This window comes from Tauraco erythrolophus, chromosome 3 (genome assembly GCF_009769465.1).
Source record: "Tauraco erythrolophus isolate bTauEry1 chromosome 3, bTauEry1.pri, whole genome shotgun sequence".
In the NCBI taxonomy this organism is placed as follows: Eukaryota; Metazoa; Chordata; class Aves; order Musophagiformes; family Musophagidae; genus Tauraco; species Tauraco erythrolophus.
In genome coordinates, this window is record NC_141467.1 from 26,748,213 (window position 1) to 26,760,944 (window position 12,732).

At 44.3% G+C, this 12,732-nt stretch overlaps 1 protein-coding gene across 1 annotated transcript in view; it reads left to right on the forward strand.

Moving 5' to 3' along the window:
* The first annotated feature begins 576 nt into the window (after positions 1-576).
* The window catches only part of VWC2 (von Willebrand factor C domain containing 2), a 62,471-nt gene continuing 50,315 nt past the window's right edge, over positions 577-12,732 (forward strand). The window contains exons 1-2 of the mRNA XM_009992378.2: positions 577-1,290; positions 7,827-7,956. Coding sequence (XP_009990680.2) covers positions 577-1,290; positions 7,827-7,956 — 844 coding nt within the window. The remainder of the gene's footprint in view (positions 1,291-7,826; positions 7,957-12,732) is intronic.

The following is a 12,732-nucleotide window of genomic DNA, read 5'->3' on the forward strand; positions in this document are numbered from 1 at the left end:
AAACAACTGCACACTTCAGACTGACTCGGAGGTTAATGAAGATCGTCGTGCGTGCAGTCAGCGAATAGGACCCGACTGGCTGATTTCTGTTCCGGACTGTGCTGTGTTTTGGGGAGCTCCGTTTAATTCAGCGCGTGTCCGTCACCTTCACGTGTTGTCATTTGGCAGGAAAAACAACCCCCAGATGTGCCGTTTTTTTGCATGCACCTGCCTTTGCAAATCCTAACTCCCTGGAGTCCTGCGTGGTGCTCTCAGGAAGCCCGAGACGCCCGGTCCATGCCCAGAGCCCTGCTATTTATAAGACTCGGCAGAGCGAGGGAGGAGGAGGAGGAGGGATGCAGCACCAGGCTGTTGTTTGCCTTTTGCATAAACTACCGAGACAGGTTGCATATTGTTTGAGATGTTGCATCGGTGGAGGCGGGGGGGGGGGGGGGGGGGGGGGGGGGAGTTGGAGGGGGGGATGAGAGAAGTGCAGAAGCTGAAGTATTCCTAATCCTTCTTTTCCTAGGGACTGTGGATCTGCGAAGTGCTTCCCTCGGATGTGAACGCAGTGTCCCCTGTGGGATGCAGTAGGTGATGCCCAGCTCTACTGCAATGGCAATTGGAGCTCTCTCTAGTTCTCTCCTCGTAACCTGCTGCCTCATGGTTGCCCTCTGTAGCTCCACCATACCTGTACAAAAACTGGCCAAGCCTCAAGACAAACAGGAGATAAAGGCGAGCCAGGAAAAAAGGGATCACACATCGACGAGGGACAGCCAGACAGGCCCGGGGAAAATGAATGAAATCGGCAGGAGTGGGAGGGAGGAGGGCAGCAGGGACTGGAAGAGCAAAGGCAACAGGAACTACTCAAACAAGGAGTCTTGGACTAAGCAAAAGCAGGCTTGGAACAGCCAGGGGACGAGCACTAAATCTGGGAGCATCCAAGCGCAAGAGCAGAGGGACGCCGCTCCTGAGGAACCTCCGGTGGCTGAAGATTCGTCTCTCCCAGAAGCTGTCGCCAGCGTCACTCCCGAGCCTCCGGAGGAGTATGCCTATCCGGACTACCGTGGGAAAGGCTGCGTGGACGAGAGCGGCTTCGTCTACGCCATCGGGGAGAAGTTTGCGCCGGGCCCCTCTGCCTGCCCCTGCCTGTGCACTGAGGAGGGCCCGCTGTGCATCCAGCCCGAGTGCCCCCGGCTCCACCCTCGCTGCCTCCACGTGGACACCACCCAGTGCTGCCCGCAGTGCAAGGAGAGGAAGAACTACTGCGAGTTTCGAGGGAAAACCTACCAGACCCTAGAGGAGTTCATGGTAAGGGCTGAAGCCAAAAGTCGTTTCGTGGGTCCTCCCATCATCGGAAGGGGCGTCGTGTTCTTCGAGGCCTTTCTCGGGGGGCGTTCTGGGTCTCCCCCTCCCCTTTTAATTTCTCTGTTAATACTGCTGCTGCAGTGCTGTAAAATGCTCCCCTTAAATGTGACCTGTCTTGCTCTATAGCACTGTAATGTTTTTAAATGAGGGGGCTGATCTTTATTAATTCCTTTGGTATTTACAGTAAAAAAAAGCTACTTGAAAGGATGATACTCAGTGGTGATGTGGATTTGATGAAAATTTTCAGCAATACATTTGTTTCCTTATGTAACTGTTAACTGTGAAATTTCTACCTTGCAGCAATTGAGCAGGGTTTTGCGGGCTGACGTCTGTTCCTAGTAGTCAGTCTGTGATGATGCCTTTATCGTAACAGTTATTTCTCTTTTCCTTTTTAACCATTTAAACTGTGCTGCCAAGGTTGCGTAATGTTTGCTTTCTGAGAATGACTATGGGCCTTCTTTTTAATAACAGCATGGTTCGCAATCTGGATTACAGTGATACCTAAACAAAGGACTTGAAAAGCTTTAAGTTTAGGGAAATCCTCTTAGACTAGGGCCTTTTCAGCATTATTGAGCAAGGTCATTATTGTTGAAAATGCAACTTATTACAGTGCACTGAAAGTTTTGGAGTTGGGGCCAGTTTCGTGGTTGCTTTACCTTGCCTTTTTTCCCTTTAGTATTTTATTGTGGATGAGATCTGCGAGCAGGCTTTAAGAATTTGCGAGCGAGTGTTAGATGTAGGGCCGGTCCAAAACTCATTTCTGAACACACCAGAGATTTTTGAGCTGAACATGTTGAGGAGAGAACAAAATCCAGTTCAGCATTCTGGAAGTCTGAGCACCTTTCAGGACAGAGAAAAAGAAAATGTATTTGTGAAGGCTGTAAATAAGTTGCCCCCTCTGCTCTCTGGGGTATTTGCGTGTTCTTGGAAGTTTAACTTTGATTCATAATGTCTTTCCATGTTCTTCAACTGATTGAAAAATAAATAAAGGAGCATAGTTACTCTCGCTGGAATAAATCACAGTGTTTCCCCTTGCTCTCTTCAGGCAGTAATGTGTAGAGCACTGGTGGATTTCAAAGCGTGGCAGAAAGCATCATATTATCCTCTCTTTTTTCCATCTCCAAGGATTGCAGTCAGCTCTGGGGTGGCAGTTTTCTGCTTTAAGAGGGAGAAGGTAATTTTAACAGCAGCTAGTTGATGTGACCTTTTCAGAGAAGGATTGCGAGATCCTTCCTTTTCCAGCAAAGTTAATTTTGAGGAGTGACCAAAACAGTGATGCTTCAGCACACGTTCTCCATAGGTCAAAGTTTAAAGGCTTCTTCCCATTCTTTATTCATGCTCTTCTGACGAGTTGCATTTCTTTGTCTTTTTATACAGTGGTGTCTTATTAGTGGCTGTAAAGCAAGCCTAAAATGCCTTATGGTGTTAAGTGTGTAGTGTAGACAGAATAAAAACCTTTGGGCTCCCTGTTACATTTGAACATGACAGGCAGCCTTGGTAAAAGGGAGTGCCGAACAGTGGCTTTTACAGGAATGCTCTAAAAAGACTTGGCTTTCAGCTTTCTTTTCACACCCATTCAGCCTTCAGCCCTTGTGTTGATACCTTCCTGTAATGAAACATCGGTTCCCTTACCATTTTGTCTTAGCCAGCTTTGGAAACACGAGTGAGAAGAGATGCCTGCTCAGGATGCGCAAGGAAAGCTACCGGCACAGTTAGGCAGTGGAACTGCAGCCTGTTTATTTTGACGTGTGAGGACCTCGATTTTTAGTTGAGCTTCAGTGTTGGTTCCAATATTGTGAGCACAAAACTGTAAATGCAGCTGGTTGGCCATGCCGCTGCAATCAGTGGAGGTGCCTGGCGAGGTAAGGTACAGAAGTAGTCAGATTGCTGCTGCTCAGTGGAAGCAACTGCAAATGCAAGTAATTGCACATGGTTTCAAAGGTTGTTTTACAAGTCTAAAGGTGATGGTCTTATAGAGGTTACTAATAATATGCTATCTATTGACTAAGGTCAGGGAAGGAGAAATGGAGAGAGATCTGATTTTTGTCTTTGTCTGCATCTACTACTTGTGATGAAGAGAACCACACACCACCCAAGGAAGAAAAAGGTGACTTCCTAACTTTTAAGTGAAGTTATCTGCGCAAACACGTATAGATGTGTAAATATGCATGCAAGTTTGACAGTTTGCTTATATAAAATTCCTATATGGCTTGGCATGGCAAAAAATTGCCCTGACCGGAGCCAGTGCTAACTCAAAAGCAGAGCATGCCAGGGAACGAGAGGTTTGATGCATTTCTTCCTTGATTCGCCGTCTTTCCCGTGGGCTTTGCTTGTGCGTGTGTATGCACGTGTTTTTCTGTTTTCAGAGAGGACATGGATGCTGACACAAAACACAGCACAGGCATAGGGGAAGGATGAGGTCTCATAAAGCTGTTTCCATCAGCACCGCTCTATTCCCCTGTGGGTATCGTGCCGCAGGATGGCAGAGAGGTCACAGCACCCGTACGAGTGGAACTGGGAGCAAAAAGCCTTAGCTGGTGAAAGGCAGTGAGGATAAAATTCTGCACTGGAGCTGGATATCGCTGAGCACGTGCTCCACTAGATGTTTTTCAGTCTTACAGGAAGACTTAAAAATGCAAGCTGACTTATAAAGCCTTAGACTTACAAGGACCATGAATTATCCTCAGAAGTATAATATTTGGTAAAGACCTATACTTTTGAAAGTTGTTGCTTCATGTGTCTTTTTTAGAATTTCTCTGCTACCAAAATATTTATTTGTTTGTGAATAAGTTACTTGGAAATCTGGAAGTCAAGAAACTCAGATTTTGGAACATCTGTGATATTTAGAAGGCACAGAGAAGTAAAAACAAGGCTGGTATGTTTATTCTTGTCAGCCTAACCCCATTCATGTTCTCCTGAGTTGTGTAAGTGGCAAAGAAGTATTAATAAAAATTCCAATGCAATAGCAAATAAGTTTGAGATTATGATTGATTTTTTTTTCTACACTTAGGTGCTTTCAAAGCTCAAGGAAACAAATGTAGAATTTATATTTTTTTTAATTAAGATTTTTTTTTTTTTTTTTTGATTTTTAATTAAAGTTTGGCATGTGGAAAGGAGGAAGAGAAAGCTCAAATTACTTTGGACTAGGACTTCAATGAGTGCAAATGATTTGTCACTTCTTAATTATGACAACTTACACTAAGTTGCTGGATAAACCTACTACCCTTACTAAGCTACAGTTTTCTTCATGCCCCACTAGTGGGAAATCTACCTGTTCACACAATGGAGTGTTTGTTTTTTTACAACACCTGCAACTTCATTTATACATCCGCTCATAAACTTCCTTTTAAACAGTTCTGAAGAAGTTATTTTTTTGCCATCTGTGCTCTATTTTGTACGGGTTTTACAGCTGCTTGGTGAGTATGTAAGGCTTCTGTGCCGCTCATTGTCTTCTCACAGTTTTTACATAGGCAGAACTACTGCTGCTATAGAATTAATGGCTTCATCTGTAGACCTCAGAGACCTAGTATCATTGTATTTCAGAGAGAGGTTGACAGGTGGTATTATTTCCAGTCCAGCCTGGTTATGTCAGATGTGCTAAGCGTGAGTGCTGCTGGGCTGGTGGCTTCCCAGGTGAGCAAGTGGAATGCTCGTTGCGTTGGCTGCCACCAGGAACTGCGCTGCAAGGAACGTGCTTGCGTCATAAGAATAGAAGGGAGGAAACGAAGGACCAAATGTGTCTTTTCGTTCTGATTTATTTAGTTGTTGTTACATATACACACTGCCTTATTGTCTCTGGTGATGATTATGTCTCCAAGTATTAAGCTGCCATTAAGATGCAGAAAGAAGTAGGGTTTTTCTACAGTTCCTTCCACATCCTGAAGATAAATAGAAAGCAGTGCACTACCGTTTAGTCCAAAGGTGAACAGATAAAGGTTGACACTAATACCGTTTTAGCAGCCACTGTGCTTCACTTACATGCATGAAAAGAGCTTTATAGAAGTAAGCACATGGCAACCTTCCTTAACTGCTACCATTACTCATATTGGTGGGTTGCACAGATGGCAGTACGTATTGAAAGTGTGCTATATGTATTCCCCTGAAATCCTGTGATCCATTACATAGGAAGGGTATTCATGACTGTAGTATCACAGTAACAGTGTACTCTGTTCATTAAAGATGTAGTCTTCAAGTGTATGTGCTGTATAGGATGGAAATGCATTATTCTGAATCGTCATTATTAGATAAAGATTAGATCAGTTTTGTTTGTCATTCAGTAGTATTTTCAGGGCTTCATTAAATGGCTTCTTGCTCTAAGAATTTTAGGCTTCTGTCAAATTTGGAATTCTAGTAAACAACCTACTTAATTAGAATATGTTTAGATTTTACAGATGAGAGATTTTAGGAGTAACATCTGTGTGCTGTCTTGTTTCCTGATTATCATCAGATACTCTAGTTTTTACCTCATTTCTAATATTGAATGGCACAGCTACTAAGCAGTGCCCTGAAAGAGGGAATATCTGTTGTTGTAGTTACTGGTCTCATTGAACTGTGATGACTGGCAAATTTTCATCTTTTTCAAGTCATGGCAAAAAATGTTAAAACCGATTGAAAACTGTAGGTTTGCCTCGTTGAGCCTGATCCTTGGAATTGAGTTCTGGTCGTTTTGATCAAGTAGGATTCCTTAAAAGCAATTAACACCACCACCCCCCCACCCCCCCCCAAACAACAGTCCTCCTTAAAAGGCATGTTTTCATAATTTAGTAAGTATTGTTTCTGGATATAACTCCAGAAGGAAGGATTCTTACCACTGACTTGCAGATAGTTGGAACTCAGGTTTGCTGACACTCAAAATTTCGTGTGCAATTCAGGTGATTACCTGGAACACTTGAGCCCCTCGACTCCAAACACTGGATCAGAAACCTCCACATCCGCTGCCGCTCCAGCTCTGCAAGTGAACATGGCAGTTTAAAAACAATAACAGGACAAAGTTCTTGTCCCAAAGCCTGCAATAAAAATCAGCAGTACTGGGCTGCCAGCCTCATTGTAGCGTTTTATAAATGTATGGTGTGGTGTTATCCTTGGCAGAGTGTAAAGGAAAGAGAAAACTGGAAGTGAGTAACTAGCAAAGGATGCCTGAAATAAATAATAGTAATAAAAGCAGAAAGCAGCGCAGCAAGAGACCCTGTTTAGGCTTTCTAAGCAGAGGGGATGGCGTGAAAGATATGTGAGTGTGTAAGCAAGTAACAGCCCTGGCAGGTGGGAAGAGAAGTGGCAATGCATGGATGAGCATTTAGTTGGAGATGATGCTGTGCAAGCGTCAGCACGTTTGAACTTGGGAAGTGAGAAGGATGTGAAAGAGGCAAGCAAGCACAGAATGGATTTGATGAAAAAATGTGATGGGCTGCCTAAGAAATAGAGAGGGGAAACAGATGATCTGCAAGTTAGACATCTGGATGAGTCTTCACAGAGAATTATTACTATTTTTTTAGATTTGAGGTTACTCTGCTTTTATTGGAGAAATGCAAAGGGTGGTTGTTCGTGTCAACTGGAATCTGTAATGAAAAAGGATCCATAAAAAAACGACCTCATCCTTAAGTAAACCAAGAATATGCACAGATTTTGGTTTAAAGGATCACTTATAATATTATAAAATTCAACTACATTTTTATCCTGCGCTCTGAGCATGAATGCCAGTGTGAGTGTTTTTGGAGTGCAGCAGTGAGATTTACAGTATACCATTTTGTTTCTCTTCGGCACCCTTGCTTCCCTCCAACTCCAGCTCCTTGTGTGCTACGAGGACAGCAACGTGCAGCGCCTGGCCAGGAATACTGAAGAGGACGGCTGGAATTGTACATGTGGCAAATGTGGACATTTGAAAGTCTGTTTCTTCCTAAATAGGGCCTTGATGCTGTTTTGTTTGGAATTAATTTCGTTGAAGTAGGTCATTCAAGTAATCATCTCATGGCACTCCTAATCTGTAGAGTTCTTCAAAACCAGTAACATTTCGGTAGGTAAAAAGGATGACCTGTATTTTGCTTCACACCTTTCTTTAAATTGCTATTTGTTTTCAGAAAGTTACAAGTATTACAAGAACAAATACAACTAACCTATGGGAAATAACCTGAATTCAAAGGATGCTTTTTTCCTGACTTCTTTTTGCAAATGGTAATTTTCAATAAAATGCAACTTCCTGCTACCAAAACGCTTTCAAACCTGGAAAAATTGCAATAAGGATTTCCATCAAAAGAAGTTTCATATTTCATTTAGCCATATTTTTCTTCTTTAAATACAGTATTTTTTGCGACTTTACTTTTTGAACCTCTAATAGAATTAAACCGGATTTCATCTGAGTTATGAACGTAATTTGCTGGAAGTTCATTAGAAATGTGGAACAGCGCAGATGGGAAGGCGGGCATTGCGCGCTTCAGGAGGGCATGAAGTGAAAGAGTGAAAAGGTGGCTGGATTTGTGTTCCAGGTTTCTCCGTGTGAGAAGTGTCGCTGCGAAGCCAACGGCGAAGTGGTGTGCACTGTCTCGGCTTGTCCCCAGACCGACTGCGTGGATCCGGTGTATGAGCCCGATCAGTGCTGTCCTATCTGCAAAAACGGTAAGTGGCGGCTGCAGAACTAGCAGGGGGGCTTCTGTTGGAGGGGTCTGTGTTGCTCTGTTCTGGTTTTGAAACACAATTCCAATATTTTCCTTTTTCCCTAAACAGAGACGGAGAAAAGTTGTGTGTGGGTGGTGTCCTCCTGGTGTGAGGAGTCAGATCTTCCCTTGACTGGGAAGGACTCAATCATGACCTAGAGGGATTTTTTTATTACCCAGGAGACAATTAGAGTGTTAATACCAGATATTCTTGTGGCTTCTGGATGTAAATTTTGCATGAACACATCGTGTATATGTTTCATGTAGGCACACAGAATGGAAGGCAGGGTCTTTATGTTATCCACCTTTCAGTGTGTGCAGAAAAAAATACTTTTGTTCTCTCTTCTTATTTGTTCCCCTTTCAGAGATGATTTTTTTTTTTCCTGAGGCAAATCAAATGTACCTTATTGAGCTCATTTAATTTTCATAACTAAATGAATTAAACTCCCAAGTTTAATTGAATATTTTTCGTAACTAAATTAGACAGAAAGCCTCTACTCCTAGCAAGGGCTTGTATTAGATCAAAGTCTTGGTCTATTTAGAGGAAAAAATTACATGACACACTAGCTCATCACTTATAAAGAAGAAATGATAATTTATTAATAGAAATGAAAGCTGCAAAATCTCAAACGAAATTATATTTTAAATGAAAAAGGACATTTAAAAATACTCAGATAATTCGCAGCCGTATATTATTTCTTCAGAATAGGTAGGTTCCGTTACATTAGTGAAAACAAACTGATTAAAATTACAGAAAAGCTAGGGGAGGAGAGAGCATACGGCATATGCTTTCTGCAAATTCAACAGTAGATGATAAGGGATAGTTAATTGCATTGGAGGAGTTTCATTTGTATGGGTATAAAAGTAATTGCTTCACATCCCTTAATTGGTTGTTACAACCCTGAAGGAATTTGTTCTTGGCTGTACAGCTTAAGGGCACTCTGCTTTTGGAGATGAGAACAGTCCTTTTTTTGAGGCATTTAGGAACAGTTCCTGAGGAAGGCTGAGTTTGGGAGCTGGTGGTGTGACAGCTAGCCATTCTGGAGGATCCTTTAGCACTTTTTCGATGGCAAGAGCCTTCCTGATGTGCTGACGGGGAGCACCCACGCTCTGGGGCGATTCCCCAGGTCAGAGTGACTCTTGGCAGGCAAAAGGTCTGTGCTCAGCGCGAGGGATGGAGTTACAAGCATAAGGCGTTATGTCTGTGTAGTGTTTCCCACTGAATTTCTCCAGCGGCGTTAATGCCGTTTGGAGCTGGGTTGACTTTCCGTCGGCGCGTGGTCTCTCCCTGACGCCGACATAACGCGTGGTGGCAGGTGTCTCCCGGTGGTGGCTTGCCTTTGGATGAAGGTGGTAGGGCAGGACGGGGGTCGCTCGGCTGTCCGCGTAGATCCCTAACGATGTTTGCCAGGAATGGAGCCTTTTTGAAAAAGTGGTACATAGAACATGCCTTAGTTGTGGGGAGGCTGCCTTCTCTCCGAGTGCTAAAGCTGAATTACCTGAGTCCTGCCTGCCACCCAGTAAAGGGTGGTCTTGTCCTTGGCATCTGAATCCACGGTATTACTTGTGTGTTCCTTGGGTATAACCACAGGCTGGCATTCCTGACCCAGTTTCAGACCAAGGTGACCAGAGCTGCCTGTTTGCAGTGAGCTGTGCTGTCACTTCCCTACATGTCAGAGAACCGAGAGTGGCTTTCCTTGTTAGCTTTTAGACGAGGGAAAAAAACATTAACAATAACAACCAACTCAAGATAGTTCAGAAGCAGCTCAGCTTTTCTGGTTCAGCAGCTTTGGTATAGTATCACAAAGAAATTTCTGAGCAATCCTCTCCACCTATGGAGTGTGTTTTAAAAAAAAAAAAATATACCAGGCCGTTTGCTTTCAGAGCTCGTTTTAAAGCATGGGACATGTGCAGTTTGCAAGGGACCTCAATAAATTGCTGCATGTTTTTAATTAGAGTGGAGCAAAAACCTACTGAGCAGGAAAACTTAGCCTGCCTCATCCCCTCATTTTTGAGCCCACCGGAGCAAACGCGCTGTGAATGTGAGTCAGCGAAACAATCATCACATTGTGCTTCAGGGTTGATCGTTGACATCATGTTAGTGACCCAAAAGAGCTTGGGTGATGTACAGGGAGCTCTGCCGCATAACCTGAGCAGTGGGAAAGGTGGAACTGTAGAAAATCTACAAGCGAGGTGGCTGCTGCCATGCTTTACATTCCGCTGTTGGTAGGGCAAGAAGGGGTGGGAGGTCAAGTTTGGGTTCTCTATGTTTACTAACGTTTGTGTTTGAAATGCGCGCAATCCAGCTCTGATTTCCCACTTTTTCCTGGCATATGGTAACATACAACACTTTCCCAACGTGCCTGGCCTGCGGGTCACTAGCAGTGAACCAACAGAGCGAGAGCTGAGTGACTACATGTCACTGGTAAAACCACGTACAAATGCCCGATGAAGTATTATGGAGGAGATCTAGTGAAAGGCTGCCATTACTAGGAATGTATGAGCTCAGTCTCTTGGCAGGTGTGAGACACTGTGCGTCATCCCTTGTGGGAAGGAGGGGATGCAGTTGACTTCCCCAACCTGATTCCACAAAAGTGGTGGCAACCCCTTGGGTGAGGGACGGGTAGGTAACCGCCCATCAGGCTTACACAACTGCGTGCGTGTATAGGTACAGACTCACTTTCAATGTAAGAAGTACTGAATGGAAAACTCGTGGAGCAAAGAACAGTCTTACGTGTAGGGTTTAATAATCTTCTATATCACATCCCGACTTTCAAGGCAGAGCCTAGATACTTCCATAGCTGAAGATAATGTTTTCTTCTGTGTGGGCAGGGAGAGGGAGTGCTTTAAGTATCTGCTCTGAAAAGTAGTCCATAGAATGGATAAAAGGTGACACCTCACTGAGGAAATCTTGGAGTGAGTGGAATTTTTCTACTTTCCTATGTCTTGAGTTACTGCAGCTAAGTGAGCTGTTTTGTGTTATCTTATATACATGCCTTGCAAGGAAGCAGGGTGAGGGCAGAGGGGAATGGAGGAGAGGCTTTCTTCTTGTGTGGGTTGACCCATTGAGCCTTATGCTTTTGGTAACCAACAGCAGCAGCAACAAGAGAAAATGTTCAGAAAGTTAAATCCGACTTCAGAGAGTTGCCTTAAGTAACAGGTTCCAAACCGAGACCTTCATCCTGCTTTACAGCACTAACGACGTAGCTACTTCTGGGGAGGCCGTCCCTGTTGAGAGCGATATTCATAAGCTCAGAATCAAGTACAGACATTTCTGCAGTTTGTATGGAGTGAAGGGTAAAGATAATAGGCGTACGATTCCCTTTCCATTAGGAAAAGGCTGGGCACTTGTCACTGATTCATTCGGGGCAGTGGGAGGGGGTGGGGGGTAATACTAAAAAGTGAATTATCTTGCTAGATTAAATTACCTTGGTTGTCTGTTCCACTTCTGTTTCCAGTATTAGAGCCCTAATAGGCGTACAGAGCTGAACGCCGCTTTGCCGGGAGCATGCAGCCGCGGAGCAGTCGGTGGAGTCCGGGGTGGCCGTGCTCCTGCCGATGTTTTTGCAGGAGGATGAGATTAAACCCGCAGCCCACGTGGAGCATGGAGGGGGAGGTGTGGTTGCTAGAACAAAAACCATTTTGTTTTAAGATCCCCAAGAGATTTTTATTTCATTATATGGCTGAAAGATTGCCCCAGATAAGGCGAAATGCCTTCCTAGCATTTATCTATCTATGTGTCAGTATTTTTTCTCTGCCTGCAGCAGAGAGAGCGGAGCTGCTCCTGTCGCCGAAGGAGCAGTTGAAAATACAAGCGCTGGTGCCCGGGGTGGGTCATGTGTGTTCTCAGGGCTGTAACGTCCTCGGGAGATGCTTTGTCTGTTCTCACTGGCCTTGCAATAGGGAGGCTCTACCCTGGATGCAGTCATCTCGGGTGCCTTAAGTGAGGTGAGTCAGGACTTCATTTCATGTTTGGGTTCATAGCTATGGTTGAAACATTGGTGTCACGTAGTCGATATGGTTGCTGCTAGTAAGGTGCAGGTCTAATGCGATGTGGCCAGAGAGCATAAGTGGTCATGGTTTTGTATACCCCTACAGTGAGTTTGGCTCACTGAAACTTGCTGTAGTACCCTTATGTACAATTACAATGTTTAGGCGTGAGGTGACTTGAGTGAGCCTCTGAGTGGCAAGTGGGGACCTCCATCTGTGTGAAGGAGCTCTCGAGGAGGGCAAAAACCTGATAAAGGCTGGCAGAGCTGCCATCCCCCTTTGCGACTGTTTGTACAGCAGGACTTTGTCTCATCACGGGACTCGAATCTACAAAAAAATGGTGCTGGTCAAGGCAGTACTGTAGCCCCTGTGAGCTGTCATCTCTCTAGAATCGAGATGGAGAGAGGGTGTGTTGGGCTAGGGGACCTGTCTGGCCATAACAAGGATGAGGATGTTTATTCTGGGTGGATAAAGGGAAGCTGCACCTTGGCAGCTTTCACGTGAGCTGGCTGTTTGCTCTTCCCTGCAGCCCCAGCTTTGCTCAAGCACCATGGAGAATCTGACCTGTGAAATTTAATGTCCTTTTGCAGTGTGTTTAAATAAAATATGATATGCTCTTGACCCTATATGCCTCCACTTCAGCAATGAAGAAAGTATCATAATGCTGTCCAGGTAGAGGACAAGACAAGACTATTGCAAACATCAGGAATTTAGTTGCTGTGAAATTTACATAAACAGTGCCTTTGAT